General features: G+C 43.3%; 1 protein-coding gene across 1 annotated transcript in view; it reads right to left on the minus strand.

The window, feature by feature from the left end:
• ANKRD13A (ankyrin repeat domain 13A) overlaps window positions 1-19,843 on the minus strand; it is a 352,335-nt gene that overhangs the window by 145,778 nt on the left and 186,714 nt on the right. Inside the window, exon 11 of the mRNA XM_069214719.1 lies at window positions 4,293-4,450. Within this exon, the coding sequence (XP_069070820.1) occupies window positions 4,293-4,450 (158 nt within the window). The remainder of the gene's footprint in view (window positions 1-4,292; window positions 4,451-19,843) is intronic.

Below are 19,843 nucleotides of genomic sequence, written 5' to 3' on the forward strand. Positions count from 1 at the left end.
GGGAGACAGATGTTGGTAGATGAAAACGTACTGCGGCTCTGTCCATAAGATTATGGAAACCACCTATGTCCTCGGGTGGAGAATCAGAGGGGCGAGGAGGTGGTGGTGAAGGAGTGGGAGCCAAGTAATCATCCCATTCCTCTGTAGGATGTTGTGGAGTAGAAATTTCTCCTTCTTCTTGTTCTTCCTCCCCTGAAGTGGACCCTTCATCTCTGGGGGGTGCAGCTAACACTGAGTGAGATGTTGATCTTGGAGTAGCTGGAGGAGGAGGAGCATTTCCTGGCGTCACCGTAGAGGCCGGTACCTGTGGTTGGCCTTCCGCTGGAAACCTTCTCCTATAATCCTGAAGCATGGATTGTAAATCCTGAATTAAGGAGGAAGGCATTTCTACGGTGTCTCTGTGTTGAGGCTCCCGTGTTTCATAATATTGGTCCTGATGAGAGTAGTATGGCTGATACTGTTCGTACTCATTCTCCTCATCGTCATCTTGATACTTGACATGGAGCTGCGAAGGGCTATGCGCATCTCCAAAAGGACCTTCGTCCGATTCCTCCCAGTCGAGAAGATGACTGGGTAGTAAAGCCGTCACCTTGTTTGGAGATGTGGCGATAGGATATACGTCCTGTGCAGGCAGATTCCTGATGCTGACCATAGCTCGGAGAGCTGGAGACCTGGAAGAGGTAGGAATGGCCTCAACGTGTCCACTAGCCATCACTGCTTTTGATGGCGTTAAAGTTGATGCAGCCGTTGATGGTGCAGATTTTTCCGTCGACGGTGGTCTCGTCGACAGTGGAGTCGCCAACGATGGTTTCGCCGCCGACGATCTCGCCGACGATAGTCTCGCCGACGGTAGTGTCGTCGACGGTAGTGTCGTCGACGGTAGCTTCTTTGACCCCGTCGATGGCGATAGCACCGATGAGAATGACGCTATAGTCGACGGGGCAGTCGTCGACGGTGCCGATGGAATCTGGATAGAAGGGATCGAACCCCTTACTGTCGATGTTAAGGTCGTCGACGCTGACGATGGTCTCGTTGACGATGAAGTAGAGACGGTAGATGTAGATACCGTCGTCGTCGTCACTGTCGTCGACTGTGTCGTCGTCGATGTTCTAATTTTCAGAGTCATCTTTGCAGAAATAGAAGGCTCTGAAGAAGGAGTTAGATGGTAAGACTCTTTCTTTTGAAGAGGAGAAGAAGGCTCAGAGCAAACCGAAGTTTGTAAGGCCTTCCCATGATGAGATTTCTGCCTCTTTCTGGATTTTTCAGTGTGGCCTAGGTCCTCAGATCTGGACCTTTTATGTGGCCTCTCTGACCCACTCTCCTCACCTGAAGTACAGGATTTGGCCTGTAACCACGTCAGGAGTCTGCCCTCCCGGTCTCTGAGGGTCTTTGTGGAGAAGGTGCGACATATCTTGCAGTCCTTAACCTGATGTTGTGGGTAGAGACAGTACAAGCATTCCTTATGTGGGTCATCCACATGGAGCCTTTTCTTCCCACAGGTCTTGCAAGGGCGGAAAAGGCCTTTTCTAGAAGAATCTGACATATTTGAAGTTTTCTTGAGAGAAAATCTCTGAAGTAGAAGAAAAAACTGAGCAGAGCTCAGGGAGACTCCCTTCACACGACGTGCGGTAGAAAATCTGAGGAAGGGAGCTTCTCTGGAGAAGGTTCTAGAGGGTGCTGGTGCCTGATTGGACAGCAGGCAGGTTTGGGTCCTTTCACAAAAGGACATGGATAGGCTATATGAGCAAGCTCTGACTCCATTATAGCCTATGGCAAAAAAAAATATTTATTATTTATTGCTATTTTATGTACCGTGGGACTCCCACTTCGACGACAGGGATGATTCAAGCATGTGAATTTATGAAAGATCCAATACTGGATAAATATTACTCATTAACAGTATGTGGCATATCTTAACAATATGAAACGTGCGATACTGCAGAACCCACATATGTAAAGCATGTTGAAATTCAATCAATTAAGACATAATAAGGAGCACTTAAAATCCCATATATATTAAACACTGTCAAACCTTTCAAGGAAATATCATGAGACAGTTTCCTAGAAAGAAGTTAGATGTCCCAAGAAAAAGTTGATGGCATCTAACTGTCTTGCCTGGTAGTTCCCAATGGCATTTCCTGAAAGGTAGAATCATAATTTTTATTATTTCTATTTTATGTAGAAATAATACAGTAAACGCTGAGCAGCATCAACGCAATATACAAATGACAACTTTTGGAAGTCTTGCTAAGCGTGAAAGTAAGAGGTATAGAAAGATCCATTTTGTTGTGAAAGTCAATTGAGCAATACCAAAATGCACATATGTGCCTTTCAGAGTCATATTTCCTCACAACCCATCCCTGAACTAATAAATTAAAGATGTGTGCCTATATTTTGGAAAAGTATGTTTCGGCTTTCAGCACAGAAGTGGGCCTCTCTAAAATGTTCAAAACAGTATCTCAAGGGAACTGCATTTGATGCTCCAATAACACAAGTTTTTTGGAAAGCAAAGAAAATATTGGGTTCAATACATTTAGTAAGTTTTCTCTACTTCACACCTAAAGAGAACATCCAACTGAAATAAATACCCCATAACAAGTACTTAGTCTAAATGGTCTAATTACCATGCTTTATCTCTGTGTACTCCTAAGAAAGCAGCTACACCCTCTAGGCTGCTGCCATTTCTTCATCTTAAAAATAAAACTAACAGGAGCAAACACCAGATAATCATTATTCTCAAAACCGGCTTTTGATAAACAGCAGGTGCATCAGAGGTATGTCAGCCGTCAAGATAGTGGCCCCTTTTCTACGGTTATTTTCAGGAGAATACAGAGCCATGGGAACTCTTGACAGGTGTGCTTCTAGAAACCAACCACGATCTACATTTAGCAAACTATCAGTTTTGTATGTCACCATGGCCTATTTTTGTTGGCTGTTTCTGAGGTTGTTTCCGTGTGATTTCATCTTATTTTGTGCTGCAGAACATAAAGCAGAACGTAATTTGGCAATAGAGGGAAGTTTCTTACCTTTGGAAAGATGAACAAAATGATTAGGAAACACGAACAGTCCGGATGGCCCATAAATCCACAGAACATTATTGAACGCCTTAAGTTTAGAATAAACTAATCTGACATGGCTGCTCGTCTGCTTACCTCACTGTAACTCATTGCTATGCATCTATCTACTCTGTGTTTAACCTACCAAAGTATAGTATTGTACACTGTAAGAACAAAATGTTAAGTTAGATTTCGTTATATAAATACTAATAAAAATAATGTAAAAGGACATATACTAGACTTTTCCTACTAGCAAAAAATACTTAATCAACATTTCCCTTTGCAGTCCTGTGTCTAGATAAGGGCATTTTGTAAGAAGGACTAAAACTGATATCTAACGCAAACATGGAATGCAACAATCGTCAATTCATGTAATCAGTGTGTTTGCATTGTAAATTTACTTGCACAACAGGATTGTGCCTTGATTACAATGGGTTTAGAACGACAATCCTTTTCCAGTGACATTTTCACATTAAAATTACTTTGCACAAACTTGTGATACATCAAATCTCATTTACATTTGTGTTAGTTTGGTTTTCTTTTGCAGACTACTAGCCATCTTTCCCAGCATCATTGGGCAACAGTGGTCAGTGTCCTGAAGCATTTTAATTGGTCTATGGCAGCCCCTGTTAACTGCTGCTACAATGAACAGATCATGTATGGATTCTCCTGGTGTCTTTTTCGGAGCTCCTGAAATGACTTGGTCCCCCCTAGAAGCAGGTTGTTTAACATTGATCATAGAGGGCTGGCTACGCTAGATTTTTAGGATAACCACAATGTAATGACTTCCATTTAGATTAACTGAATTTAAATGTGACAAGCCTGTGGCTATCCTGGAAATCTGTGGTGGCCTTGGTCCTCATGAACCCCATAAGATAACGTTGTAATAAAGGAATGCATCTCCGTGTCACAGATATACAGGTTTATTTTATTTTTTTCTGTCACGTGGTCATAGTTATGGCAGTCTCTGGCAATGACCTGTGGCAATCATACATAATGGGTTATATTTTTGTCCTTTCCACATTACACTGTTGTATGAAAAATGTAAGTGAATTACTCTCTTCTGGTTCTTTCCTGCTAGCAAGGCTCTGTACTGGTTATACCCACTGTGCAGTAAAAGGATGTTGCACAGGATGATAATCATATAAAACATTTTCTTACGCTAAGTGTGCCTTTCATGGTACCACTACAATTGCACTGTAGACACTTCAAAATGTAAATAAAGTAAAACTATACCAATTTTAACTGGAAATCCAGGTGGAAACTGTAAAGTGATGAAATCTCGAAGTTGGGCAAAGTGTGCACTAGTGGTAGCCATGAGATCAATGATTGGAGTAACCTGTTCCACCAGAGAAAGAGGAAAATCTTCACACATCCATAATGTTGCTTTGAATCTGTATGTTAAAAATCAAGAACATAAAATAAGTCACTATTCTATAAAACATGCAAGGATGATCTTTATTAACACAGTCAAATATTTTCTTCACTGAACCGACTGGGCATAAAGGGGCTACTGAATTATTGCTCAAAATAGTCGGGGTGAGGAAATGAATGACACAGTTATGTGGAAGCTCACCAAAAATGTATTTGGCTTCAAAAGCCCTCTGTAAGAGGGTATACAGCGTTCACCTACTTCAAGTTAAAGGTTACAACAGCGGATAATGGAGTCTGCATAGATAGCTTACTCTAAAGAAAGCAAGAAGAGGTTCACAGTTAAGCAACAATTGAAAATATGTCTAATGTTGTCTATGAAACTAATCACTCTGTAGATATGTTTATTTCAATGACAGCACTGAAGGGATTCCACATCAGCTGTCATCTGAAAAGTCTGTACTTTGTAAAAGAAACAGTTTAGGCGATAGAGAACATTATTTTGAAACTGCATGTACAATTAAAAAATGAATTTGTACCACAATAAGTGTTCTATCGTACCCACACTGAAAAAGGTGCAATAACTAGGACCTTACAAATTTGCATTAACTAGCAACAAATATGCTGGTGATCATATTCCAGAGAACAGTACGCCCAATCATATTGGATCTGGGTTTTAAAGAACAAAGAGACTATGGCAGTGAGGTTTGGGGGCGAATGTCTGGCAGAGGAGTGGCTCTGAAAATTCCATGTTTAGCTTAACTGCAGAAAAGGCATACGCCTCACTGCTTTGATATCAGTTTTATAAGGCGATGTATGAAGTATCTCTGTGAGTGGTCTGACCCACAGGGTTCAACTGATTTACAGCTCACCCACTGTAAAGGATGAAACACACTTCATTGTATAAAAGTAACCAGTTACTTACCTTCGGTAACACTATCTGGTAGAGACTCTAGCTAGCCACAGATTCCTCACCTTTTGAATATTCCCCAGGCTTCAGACTAGACTGTGAAACTTTTCAGCAGTACTTCTGTACACTGGTAGGTGGTGCACTGCGGCTCTGGGCAGAGAACGTTTTCCATCTGAAATAATGTGCAGACCTATAAATGCACCACTTCCGCACACTGACAATAGTTGATATCGAGACTGTCCGCGCCCCCAGACACAGAGTAGAATGTCGTGCGAGATCAAACGTGCAATATGTCCCTCTCAGTGAACTGGACTGTCCAGACAATCGGGCCTTGTGAATGTATTGGGAGATGCCCACAAAGGTGCTTAGCAGATGGCCAGGACAAGGACTATGAGTGCTAACACAGTGGTAGCACTTTTAGCCATGGAAGAATTAGCAGGCTGTCCTTCCTTAAGTTCATTTTTAACCAATGTGTAGCAGATCTTAATGCAGAATACAATCCAGTGGGAGATGGTTGTATTCTACACAGCTTTGCCTTTTTTTTGCTCCAGCGAACCCCCGCAAAGAGCTGAACGTCTATCCAGTGTACTTCGGTAGGATCTATGTACATCAGTGCTCTCTTTGGGACCAAGTGCTATAGTCTCTACTCCTCCTTGGAGGAATGGGGAGGAGCTTAGAACACTGACAAGGTGATGCTTTGACTGATTTGGAACAGCATCACAACCTTAGGCAAGAAAGATGCCCGCATCCTCAAAATCAGTTTGTATTGGTAGTTATCAATGGTGTATGGCAGATAAACACAGAAAGCCTGAAGCTCACTCACACGCCGAATGTGTATTATGGTGACGAGAACTGTCTTCAATGTGAGAAGTTGCAACAGTGTGCAGCGGCTCCAATGGACCGCACATATCGAAAAGTGAGGTCCAAGTTAAGGTCCCACACTGGCATAATGAAGGGGGGAGGGAAAAAATTATGTAATCCTTAACAAATTTGCATAACCACTGGAGACAAAGAGAGATGATCCAGCAACTGAAAAAAAATCAAACAGCTGAAAAATTCCCTTTAACTGTACCCAGAGCAAGGCCTTGCCGGGCTAATATTAATACAAACAACAGAACGTTCCATAACTTGATCTGGAGGAGTCTACCTGCTGAGTAAAGCACCAAGCAACAAATCTGTCCCAACCACAGGCGTATGCATTTTTTGTCAGGGATGCTTGGTTGCTAAAATAAGATTAACCTCCAGAGGAAAGTCAAATGTGATCAGCTGTTGCCATTCAATATCCAAGCAAGAATGGGAGACTGAAGGCCTGGGTACAAAACCCTGCCCTGCTGCTACAACAGCAGATCCAACCATAGGGCAGATATTCATGCCACTGAGTTCTGGATACCACCTTCTCTATGCACAATACAGGGCCACGAGGATGACTTGGGCTCAGTCAGTCCTGAGTCTTGAGAACTCGGGACAGGAGCTGTATCAGCGGGAAGGCATAAAGAAGTCCTGAGCTCCACTCAACGTGGAGTGCGTCAGAGTGAGAGGTGCCTTAAAAACTCCAATAGGCAAAAGTGCTGGCATTGTGCATTCTTGGTGGTGGCCAAGGTTCTCCCCATACACGAAAGAGACCTTGCACCACCTCTGGGTGTACTGCCACTTGTGATCTGCTAGGTGCAGATAGCTGAGCTCTTCCTCCCTGCCATTAAAGGATCCTGCAATGTGGTTCACCACCAGGAAAATTCCTCTAAGGTCCAGCCACTTCCAGAGGCACAAGGCCACATGGCACAGGGTCAATGACCCCACCTTGCCCTGTTTGCTGCAGTATCACATGGCCTTGCTGATGTCTGGGATTACCTGTACCAGCATTCCCTTGATGGGCAGCAGGAAGGTTTTCAGCACAAAGTGGGTGGCCTGCAGCTCCAGAGCTGGGACTCCACCTAAGACCAGACAACTCTGATATACATCTCTCTCAGATGGCCACCCCATCCCAGCAGAAGTGTATTGATCACCACTGTCAGCTTTGGTCAGGGAATGAAGAGAGGTCTACCGCTCACCCCACTGCTGGCCAGTAATCACCAATCCAGGTCTTTTGCAGTCTCTTCTGAAATCTGGATGTGGTCAGAGAGGATCTCTAGATGTTGGCCCCACTGAGAATTCAGGTATCACTGGACAGCTCACATACGCAACCTGGAGTGCTGGACCAGCAGGATACAGGAGGCCATCAGTCCCAGTAGCCTCAGGGTCGACCTCACTGAAATCCAGGACCGAGGTTGGAAGATTGTGATGATACCCTGAATGTCCAGGCCTCTTTCCCTGAAAAGAGGTAGGAAACTGAACCATTCAATGATGACAAGTGGTTTGTCGTAGTCTGGAGGTGGTTGACAACTGTCTGGAGAGAACCTGCCTTCAATAGCCAGCTGTTGAGGCAAGGGAAGCCTTGCACTGCTGACATCCAAAGGTGTGCTGCCACCAACGCCATCAGTTTTGGGAGCATCAGAGAGGTACTGGTTAGACCAAAGGAGAGCACAGCAGACTGGTAATGCTCCTGTCCCATCATGAAACGCAGGTATCACCAATGGGTCTGCAGAGTATATACTGAAGTAGGCATCCTGCAGGTCCAATGCTACCATCCAGTCTCCAGGTTCGAGGGCAGACAGAACTTGGGCCAGTGTGAACATCTTGAATTTTTCCTTCCAAGGGAAAGCATTGAGAGGGTGCAAGTCTAAAACAAGACGAAAGTCTCTGTACTTCTAAAGCATCAGCAAGTAGCAAGAATAATAGCCATGTCCTACTTCTGGCATGAGGACCCTCTCAATAGCCCCTTTGGCCAAAATGGCTTGCACTTGCTGCAGCAAAATGGAAAGCTGGTCCTCCGTCAGTTGTTGTGGAGACAGACGTTGCAGCGGCAGAGAAAGGAAGCCCTTGCGGACAATTTTCAGGTCCCATCTGTTTTATGTAATGGCTTGCCAACCCAGCTTAAATAGTTGGATCCTGCCTCCCACTGGCTGGTGGTGCTCCACTAAAGGCACGCTAAAGGGATTTGGTAGGTAGGCCTGCAGGGGCAGTGGACACCACAGCTGCAAACTGCTGGGAACCAGGCTACAGTCTGATTGGCTGGCTGAATGGGGAACCTCTGCCAAAGCTGCAAAAGGATGGGTAGGTCTGGTGTGGTTGGCAGAGTGGAGCAGATAGGCCCAGGGAGGCCCATAGCCCTGTTCTCCTTGAACCGCTCAGCAGTGGAGTCTGCCTTATCCCCAAACAAGCAGGTCCCCTCAAATAGCATGTCTATGAGGATCAACTGGATGTCACCTGAGAAACTGGTGGACTGCCACCAAGCGTGGAGGCAAATGGAAATGTTGATGCCAATGACTTGCCCAGTGGAATCAGTGGTGCTCAAGTCACAATAAATTGTGAACTTGGCAGCGGCCAGACCGTCCTGCATGGCCTGGGCAGCGACAAGCTGGAGATCTTCTGGGACACCTTGGAGACATGGGAGGACTTGGACAACCGAGTCCCAAAGGGTGCGAGAATAGCATCCAAGGAGAGAGCTGCGTTTACAGAAGAAAGAGCCAGAATGGAAGAAAAAACTTGCTTTCCAAATGTCTCCAACCGCTTGATGGACGCCTGCCCCACTAATCTTTTGAGGAAGGAATGTTGAGACATTAATATTGTTTCAACCAGGGCAGGCCAATGATGTCTTGCTATCTGCCTGTTGAGTTGGGGGCCAGAGCAAGGTTTGGCCCAGGCGCCCAATATATCATCTGTCAAGTGCCTCATTAAATGACAGAGTAGACTCAAGTGGTTGCCCCAAATGGAGGACTTCTGTTAGCACATTAGTTTTAACCTCTAACATAGCTAGCTGGAGGACAAAGCGCTTCAGCCGCCCTATTCATTACCATGGCATAGGAAGAGGGTTCTTCATTTGCTGGTCCAGAGGGTGGGAGATGAGCTGGTGTGGATGAGGTATTGAGGCCACTGTGTCCAGCAAGTCATCATCTCAGTTGTCACCATGATAGGGCCGAGCGAACTCATCACCTGCTTCATAATCATTATCGGAGTCTGTGCTGATAAGGGAGTGTAAGGTGAGTATTAACTTGTGGAGGCAGTAAATTTAGTCAGGGAAGCGGCTCCTTAATAGCAGATTGGCGCATTGTTGGTCACGAGTGGACCAGCGCTGACATGGAGTTGGAGAGTACAAAAGCTATCCCCTCATCAGGAGTGTATGGATTAGGACTAGTACCCATGCTCCAGGAATCAATGTGGACTGCAGTGCCAGAGGCACGGTTGGACTCTAAGCAGGAGGCATCACAATGGGCTCAGAGGGTCTCACTGGTGTAGAGGGTGAACCTCTATCAGACCAGAGGGAGGGCCTCTTGGCTCCTTAGGGCCACCTCCTCCCCTGCTTCTCAGTGAATACGAGAGGTGCCCGAGTATCACTTCTATTTCTTGTACTTCTTTTTGTGCTTAGAAGGCGATCTGGATCTCCATGAAGACTGGCCTCTGGAACAGCTTTGTTGACTTCTAAAGCAAGTATGGGTCCAGGACTGCGCCTTTGACTTGGACCACAAATTAGACCTGTCCCAACGTGGTGTCTTCCTATGTCTGGTGATGTTTCACCAGTCCCAGATGGTCTTCAGGTTCATCGACACAGGCCTTAGAGTTGTGGTTTTTAGCCCGACACTACAGGCACCACTGATGGGAATTTGTCACAGGGCTTGAAATCTCCTGTTTGTGGGGGTGACATTACCTTGTGCACTGTTGAATTTTGACAAATGTTTTGACAAGTGATATCAGTACACAGGAGTGGCGCCTTTATAGGTCCCACACGTCATTTTCGCAGCGAAACAGCATCAGTGCAGAGCCACACGGCGCCACCTACCGACGTGGCCCAATGTGCTGAAAAGTTTCAGGATCTAATCTGATGCCCAGGAAATATACAAAATGTGAGAAATCTGAAGCTGTAAGTCTCCATCAGAAACAGGCAATACTGACTCCAAAATCCAAAAATACATTTTGCTCTCACTTTGAATGTGCCCCCTCGTCCCCACCAGTTCCAAATTACATTTTTCTCAGCCTTTGGAGCAGCGTATAGAGCCTCTGGATTCTTAGACTGGGAACACAATTAGGGGTTTCACAAACACTACGCAAGCATAGTTTAGAAGGAAGGATACATATTGAGACTAACTCAGACCTGCCATAGACTTGCCTAAGAAAGGTGAGATTCAAAGAATATCCACTTTGCTGTGAGAAGTCAAAGGCAACCACAAATATAAGTACTTTAAGTTTGTTGAGGGCATAAATGGTTAGGCCCCTGATTATATTGCCTTTTAGTTTTAGTTTTGATTCATCTTTGTGACGTACTAGTTGACTGTACTGAGAATAGCCTTAGCACCCAGGGACAGCAAGGAAATGTTAAGTGGCGCACACACATAAAAATGTTACTGCTTTTTTTATTAGGGTTGTGTGCGCAAAGCGTTCTGTTCCTAGTGTAACCTCTCTATGGGCTTTTAACCACACCATGTCACGCTCATCAGTTTGGTTGGCTCTTGGGCTTGCCTTTTAAAATTTGCTTGATTTCATTAGTGAAAGGCATGCTCACATCATGCCTTTTCCAGTGTTTAGCTCTCCTCGAGCGCACCGGCCAACTATTGAAAACAAACAAGGCTAAATGTTTTCCATATGGTTTCTGGACTACTTTTTATTTTTATTTCATAGGCAGCGCAATCTTGATGGGCAGTAATCAAGTGATTTGCATGACATTGACCCTGTTACATGGATAATTGTTCTTTTGGCGGTTACATGGATAATTGCACTTTTGCCAATACGTTTCAATGCGAGTGCATTTCTGTTTCCTTTTGTGTGTTTGCTTTGTGCTCACGGCAGCCGTCGGCTCGCTTATGTAAAATTGTTTTACTTTTTCAAAGCGAAAGGCTGTCGAGTAATTTTCCTTAAAGTAGTTGTACAATGATGCAGAAGAATTCAATCAAGTTTCATGATAACAGTAAATATTTGCAAAAAAGCTCTGCTCAGCATTGTAATCCAGAATAAGTAAGTACATGTTATTGTTTACAGTTATTTAAAATTTACAATTTTACAAAGACGGTAAAAATAGTTTAACAAGATAAAATCAGTGATGTCACAGTGCATAGTCGAATAAAGTCAGTTATTGCGCAGTTAATCAATACGTACATCTAACAGTTCAATGAGACAAGAAAGAAAGGCTTGAGTATTGCATCTTTACCAATCACTGGAAAAATCATGAGAAAAGAAATATACTTTCAATAACATAAAGCATTGTTCTACCCAGTTGTTCCCTTGACAGGGCATGCTGCACTCTAATCCAAGAGCCAGAGGAAGAGGCTTGAGATTATATATTTATTACACACCAGCCTGGAAGGGAAAGGATAAGCCAACTACTAAAATGTGTGGCTCAATATCAGAAGGCCATGTTGGCTCCATCCGGGTCCATGAAGTGCAATTTCCAATTCAAAAAGGCCTCCCAGGCCTATCTCGCACTAGTCCCAACCACCATGGGGGAGCATTATATAGACTAATTAATAAAGTGCACTAGTGATTTTAGCAGACTACAAAGACCTATGGGATTCCCACCATATCCACTGACTGTGTGCTACGACACCGGAGAAAAACTCAAATGCTTTCACAGTCACAAGGGGGGCCTACCATGCCTGAACTCCACTAGACCTAAACCAGATTAAATCAGGCTACGGCAGGCGAGTAAAGTACAAGAGTAATACATCTGTATTAAAGGATACAATGATAATGGTCAAGAGAATATAGTGCACAGAGCAATTTCACTGAACTAGAAAAGCAAGCCAAGTTCATAAAATGCACTTTGCGATGTCAAAGGGCCCGTCGAGTCTAGCATGTGCTAATCCTGGCCAGCCCATAGGAACATGCATAGACCAACTGATGACAAGTGCAAAGCAGTTTCACTATGCTTCAGTAGCCAGGAGGATTCCCATCACAGCCAGAATGTGCTTTCGTGTTAGCGGAGGGCCTACTTCACCTGATCACCACTTGTCATGGCCAAAGGTAACACCAAGACTGTGGTCGATATTTAGAGTGGTTAATGCAATGTCAACAGGTTTGAAATGCCCGATGGTAAAATGCCATGTGTCCTTACAGTTAGCAGCAAAAGGACATAACAGAGGCTGTTCTAGGCCTGAGGTGGGTGGAGACAAACAGGCTGCCACATTAGGTGCCCACGACGCACAAGTTCAATAACCTAAGATCTTCCCTGAAGAATTTCACACTCCTAACTGAAAGCTGCATGTCTACTTCACTTAGACATGCAGAAATTGCTTTGTTAAACTGATTTGTGCCCAGATGTCGGAATATCTGCTTTAACCAGTAACACCTCAGATTTCTTAAACAGGGGCTGAGGCAGATGACACGCATTAATGATTCCTGCTTAAAAATTGTACAGTCCACAATTCTTATCAGAAGAGCAATTTAAGCACCCAAATTTGAATGCTTTTAAAATGTACTAGCCCACATCTGCGCATCCTAAGTTTTTTTTTAAATCCATTTTCAGAGGGCTGGAAAGATATGAGGTTTTTCCAAGACCTTGACAGAAAGTCACACAAAGTTCTGCGTGGGCCTTGTGCTTTAGTTCTTGCTTGTCTTCTCCAGTTTTTATTTTTGCATTTTTGACTAAACTTTTTGCGATTAACTATGGTGGAAGATTTTATTCAATAGATCAATTGACTTCTCACGTAGGATTCTCACTGGATCTTGTGATCCTGCTTGCCAAGCCATATAAATTCTTTGAGGGATCCTTTAGGTGCCAGCTTGAATTAAATATGCCAAAAACCGAGCTTTCAACATGACTGATTGTTTACATAGTCCAAATTCCAGAAGTATTTCAGACTGCAGAGTAGCATCTGGAAGATAGAACAAATGTCCGTATAGCATCAAGTTAGGGTTTATCCAGCCATGTGGGGAGATGGTCCTTAAAACTCAGTGCGATATAGGAAAGAGTTGGCATAAGCATGGTATCAAATATTTTACAAATGCTTGTGAGGTCATGGCCATGCATCATGTTTTGCCAGTTTGTTTTAACTCATAATTATAGAAAGATTTATTTTATGCAAGAAAGCTTAGTGAAGTAAGATACTCTTTAGTTAAAATGGATTACTAAATCCAGAATTACTATGCATTACATAAAAATACCTAGTAGGTAGGAGTAACAAAATATATTAGGAACACCAGAAAGTACCTAGTACTACTCACAGCTGAATTAACTCAATTACAGCAGTTTACAAGTCACACAAAACCTGTTCTTTTTAAGTTAAATTGTCTCGGTCTCCATATTATGGTTGGTCTAAGTGCTAAAATCAGAAAGCCATTTGAGAGATTTAAGTGCTACCTTCATTATGAGGATTCAATATGTGACTCTGATCAGTACAACACCCGTAGAAAGCAATACCTTAAAGCACTGTGTGCATGGAAGTGTGATACAGTCTGTGTGGTGTTGGTATGAGTTAGGCTTTTCATCCTTGGCGTGGTCTCCCTTAACTTTTTGCCTCTGTTTCCCAGGTTGTTGTTGTGTGCTGGAGCCTGATTTTGCTGTTTTTGTTACTCTGGGCACTTTACCACTGCTAACTAGTGCTAAAGTGCAAGTGCTCCTTTACAAAATGTGTATGTAATTGGCTTATCCATCATTGGCATATTTGATTTATTAGTAAGTCCCTAGTACAGTGCACTAGAGGTGCCAGGGCCTATGGATCAAATGCTGCTAGTGGGCCTGCAGCACTGGTTGTGCCATCCACAATAGTAGTTCTGTAATCATGTCTCAGACCTGCCACTGCAGTGTCTGTGTGTGCAGTCTTAACTGTAAATTCGAATTGGCAAGTGTACCCACTTGCTAGGCCTAAACCTCCCCTTTTCTTACATGTAAGGCATCCCTAAGGTAGGCCTTAGGTAGCCCCAAGGCAGGGTGCAGTGTATGGTTAAGGTAGGACATATAGTAATGTGTTTTATATGTACTAACAGTGAAATATTGCAAAATGTGTTTTTCACTGTTGCAAGGCCTGTCCCTCTCATAGATTAACATGGGGGCTACCTTTAAATATGATTAAAGTTTAGATTCCCTTTGGGAGCGGATGGACATGTGGAGTTTGGGGTCTCTGAGCTCACAATTTAAAAATACATCTTTTAGAAAGTGAGCATTTTCTTGCTTATACCATTTCTCTGACTCTGCCTGTTGGTGGATTCCCTGTCTAGGTGAGTTTGACAGTTTGGCTGGTTGCACCTCACACTAGACTGTGACACAAAAGGAGCTGGGGTGTAGTCTGCATTTCCTGATGAGCCATCTGTGCTAGGTGGGAGGGGAGGAGTGGTCACTTACACCTGAAAGGGCTGTGCCTGTCCTCAAACAATGCAGTCTCCAACTCCCTGGTGAGTGTCTGGGGCCTGGTCTGGGCAAGGCAGGATTTCACATTCAAGAGAGACTTTGCTTTGAAGTAGGCCTACTTCAAAGGAGAAACTGGGTATATGAAGGGCACCCAAAACCACAGACTTTAGAACACTTCTGGAAACCAAGAGGAACCTCTGCCTTCAGAAGAGCTGAGGAAGAAGAGCTGCCCTGCCTGTGACTGTGCTTTGTGGAGCCATCCTGCAGTTGCTGCTTCCGCCAGAGTAAGAGGGCAAAGACTGGACTTTGTGTGCCTACCATCTTGTGAAGATCTCCAAGGGCTTGATTAGAGCTTGCCTCCTGTTGTTTGAAGTCTCAGGGACAGCAAAGACTTCTCTCTGCCAGCACCTGGAGTCTCTGGAGACACTCCTAATCTGCCCTTTGGTGCCCATCCAGTTCCTGGGACCCTGAAAAGAGAAGCTAGCAGCCTAAGAAGAAGAAATCCACGCAAAGAACACCGTGCGGGGAAAGGATCGACGCAACTTCGATCTGCGGCTGAAAAATCGATGCGCCGCCGGCTTCGCGGCTGAAAATCGACGGTCACCTGCAACGCGACTGAAGAATCGACGCACGGAGCTGGAGAAACGATGTGCTGATGGGGGCTGGGAGATCGCAACCCGCGCTGCATGGTTTTTGGATCATCGTGCGGCTGGATTTTCAACGCAAACACCGCTGGGCGTGTAAAAACAACGCAAGGCCTGCCCGGACCCGAGAGTGCTAACCAGATCGACACATCACTCTCCTGTGCCAGAGAAGAAACAACGCGCCCAACCCGACGAAAGGAGAAACAATTCAAGGTCTCACTCGTGAGTGAAATCGACACATCGCAAGCCCTTTTTGATGCACACTCGCCCGTGCTGGGTTATTTTCGCGCGTTATTTCGCGCTAACAGTGTTAGTGTGTGTTTAAAACTATATGAAGACTCTTTTTGCTATTTAATTGATAACTTGACTTGGGTATTGTGGATTTTTGTTGTTTTGGTCTTGTTTTGTTTAGATAAATATTTTCTATTTTTCTAAACCTGTGTTGTGTCGTTTTGTAGTGTTTTCATTAATTTACTGTGTGTGTTGGTACAAATACTTTACACCTATCACTCTGAAGTTAAGCCTACTGCTCGTGCCAAGCTACCAAGGGAGTAAGCATGGGTTAGCTGAGGGTGATTCTCTTTTACCTTGACAAAAGTGAGGGTCCTTGCTTGGACAGGGGGTAACCTGACTGCCAACCAAAGACCCCATTTCTAACAGTATGGTTCTGTGAGTCAGCAGTACCAGTGTGCCATCAAAGCATTATGCTTTTAATATCAAGCTCCTGCCATAAATCCTGAGTGTGTGTGTCAGTGTGTGGGAATACCCTATGCTTTGCTAGTGCCAAGAACGTTTAATGGGAAGAATTTTTTTCTGCATCAGGAATGTAATGTGTTTATTGGTGCACTGCTGCAATTGTCAAGGCAAAATGTGGCACTTTATTCTGCTGAAGGAAAACTATGATGCAAAGGCATTGTCATTTGCTTGAGGGTCTTATGCTGACATTTCTAAGTGACTGTTTTACTGGCAGAATACAGCCAACAAACCAATAATTATAACAGTCAGGAAGAGCTAACAACATTCAGATCAGAAAAATAAACTGCACAATTACAGTGGTACCAATCATAACTGGACATTACAAATAAAAGTTAGACATAGGTTGGATAAAAATCCACATGTCATACAGAGAATATGTTCAGCATATTTACCGAATGCCACACACTTATACTTTATATACACACATGCAAGAGTACGGGTCAGAATTTGAAACAAGGGTGCACTTTCCGGAGAAATCATCACCACAAATGGCCAAAAACAAAGTTGTGCACTGGCTCCAAACCTGTTTAATCTCTTTTTAGCTGACCTAAATGATGGCTGCGGATATGTCCCTGCAGACCCTCCCAGAGTTATACAGAGTTATCTACCGATATTACAGTATTCTGACAAAGTTCTAATGAGCAAAACTCCAACAGTCCTCCAATGAATTCTTAATCAGCTACGCACATACTGTTTCCCCAAAAAATTGGTAATAAGCTTGGATAAAACAAAGACAATGATAAATGATTGGAAAAATCAAAAAGCAAGACTTGGTACATCAGGGAAGGAAAAATGTAGACAGTAATATCTTTGAACACTACGGTTCTTTTCAAGCTCAAAAGTCATCATTAAAATCAGAGTCTAACTCTTTGGGTCATGTCTTCAGAACATTACACACCAAAATGCAAGGCCCTTCGTTTGAGTCTTTAATGAAGGGAATTAAAGGGATACTGCAACTCCTCCCTGAACCCTTTGTCTCATCCCTGAATACAATCATCGTCAAAGTATGCAGCAGGGTGTGGAATTTAATAAAATATCTACTTGTCCATGGGACAGGTTGCTTCATGTATCTACTTGTCCTGTAAAAAAATCTACTGGTGCCTTTGCTGCCATGTAGTGCAGCGACAAATTATGGCAGAAATGTTATTATATAAAACCTGATAATATCCTCTCTGTTAAGGCCAGGGCTCATACTATAGTAGGTTTTGAATTTAACCAATTCCCACATTTTGTCACCTTTCCTCAGACCTTCATACTGGGACTGAAGGTAGCATTAAGCAACAGTTCCAGTGCTGGAATGCCTTTCAGTCTGTGCAAACCTACTAACTTGCACGTTTTAAGGATTTTCATTCCCCATCTCTTCACCAATCTTTCTGCTCCTGAGAAGGGTAGAACCAAAACTTCTTTCAGAGTTGAGAAAAAGTGGTTGGAGAGAAAGCGTACTTGTAAACGCTAAACAGATTTTCGCATGAGCAAATTTACATATGCATATTTGCCTGTGAAAAAATACAATTTAATGGTCTACTTATGTAAGTTCTTGTGAATTCATGAAAGCCACTATTCAGCACTAATGGAAAGACGTATGTCATGGGTGCACTTTTGTGACGTTCTTTAAGAATTGAGCCCTAATTAGGTCTGGCATTAACCAATAACTTTTGTTTTTATTAAAATTCTATTTCTCTCTCTATCCAACAATCGGATGGCTTTACCGTGAGTAATAGCATTTTGCTGTTTTACCGGGAGCATATTGGCACACAAAGTAGTTTTGTTCAGTGCCAGGAACTACTGTGGCAATGTGTGCTTTTTGAGACCAAAAAATAATTTTGCTTTTTGCCAATGTCTGTTACAATGGCAGCTCCCACAACAATAGAGTTCTACAAAATCCATTTCAAAACAAGACACGCATTGACAAAATTAAGAGGCTGCCCGCCTATGTTAGATCGGTTGGATTTGCCACTGCGGGTTATTTTCATGTTTCCCATAATATTGCTGAAACTGGCGACACTGATTTTCCATTGTGGATATTTGTGGGAAATATTAGCATGCATTAACACATTTTACTAAATGATTCTTCAAAGAAAAATTTCACAGTAATTTAACAAAATATTTTTTGTTACCTAGTTCCATTTGTTTTCTGACCATTTTATTTTGAAAGCAAAAAATCATCAATATTTTCTACAGGCTTCTGCAAACATTTGCATCTAATCAGAGAGCATTCTAGGAGCATTATGCGTTGCCTCATATTGTTAAACTTTTCAAACGTGTGTGTACACATTTTCTTTTAACCAGTAGTGCAGTCTGAGCATACATTTATTTAGAGCACTCACCCTTGTAAATAAGGGCTTTGCATTAATGAACCACAAATACAAGTTCAAACCGCATTAACACATATACACAAATATTACCTCAGCTGCAGACACTTCCCTTCCCTGTGACCTGGCAGCCTAAGGGCTTGTGCTGCTGAGGGTTGGTCCTACTTGTCCCAAGGAAAAAGAAACACAAAAACTTATCCTTGACCCCAAACAATATGTTCTGGGTGTAGGAATTCCATACCCCTGATGCAGATAGATTATTCGTCTCTTGCCCAAACATCTCACAATAACAGATCAGGCTGGAGTTTGGCTGAGTAATCAGTGGACTGAAAGGCATTTGTCATATATTAAACTCTTGAACACAATAAATTCTTCAAGTGTACATAAGCTGAGCCATCAAGAACTCAACCATCAAAAAATTAAATGCTGGCTTGACCTCCTTTCATAAAAAAAATATTGAAATTTGAAGATTTGTGGACAGAAGGAACAAGTCACAATGTCTTAAAAAAAAAAAAAGTGGAAACAAAAGTGCAAGAATTCTTTCTTTTTTAGAACACAAGTGTCATTTTAGAAAAAGCTTAACTGCATGGTCAGTGATCCATTCTTATTCTTAGATTAACCTGGAAAGAATATTTACGGCAACCCCACTTGGCCAATATTAAATCTAATTTTATCCAGCTCCGATTTGGGAGGTCTCTATAAGGATCAACCCCCAATGTGGGTGCACAAAGACATCAACACAACCTGCAGATTGTGTGCTTATCATGTGTGATCGATTTTGCACTTATGTGTTTGTTCGGGTATAATTTCTGAATGAAATACGCTTTTTAGCTATGATACCTGTCGTCATGGCCTAACAGAATGTCTGAATGCAACCGATCCTCAGCTTAATTGCAGGAATATTGAGTTCATGACTATGTTTGAGAAGAAACTTACTTTGTAAATATGCATTTTTATAATTGGTACTGTAGGAAAGTAGCATCTTTCTGATATTCTTTCCCCCACTTTTTGACTGGTGTCAGTGTGTTTAGACTGCAGGACACTGAGATCCTGCTAATCAGAACCCTGTGTCTGTGCTCTCTCCTCTAAATTTGGTTGGTGGTCAACCTTTCCACCCCACAATTAGCATACTGCTGCACCCAAGTAAGTCCCTAGTGTACAAGTTACTTACCTTCGTAGGCCCTCATTATGAACTAGGCGGTCTGGCCCGTCATGCGGCCATAGGCGGCCCTCCTCCACCGCCAGGCTGCCTCTGACAGGCAGCCTGACGTGGACTGCATCATTATCCGACAGGGCAGTGCTGCTGCCCCTCGGATAATGATCCCAATTCCCCCAGCTTTTCCCTGGTGGGTTTCCCCGCCAGTGAAAGCCTGGCGGAAGGGGTGCTCTGCGGCCCCCTGCACTGCCCATTCACTTGGCATAGG

Source organism: Pleurodeles waltl, chromosome 11, assembly GCF_031143425.1.
Source record: "Pleurodeles waltl isolate 20211129_DDA chromosome 11, aPleWal1.hap1.20221129, whole genome shotgun sequence".
NCBI lineage: Eukaryota > Metazoa > Chordata > Amphibia > Caudata > Salamandridae > Pleurodeles > Pleurodeles waltl.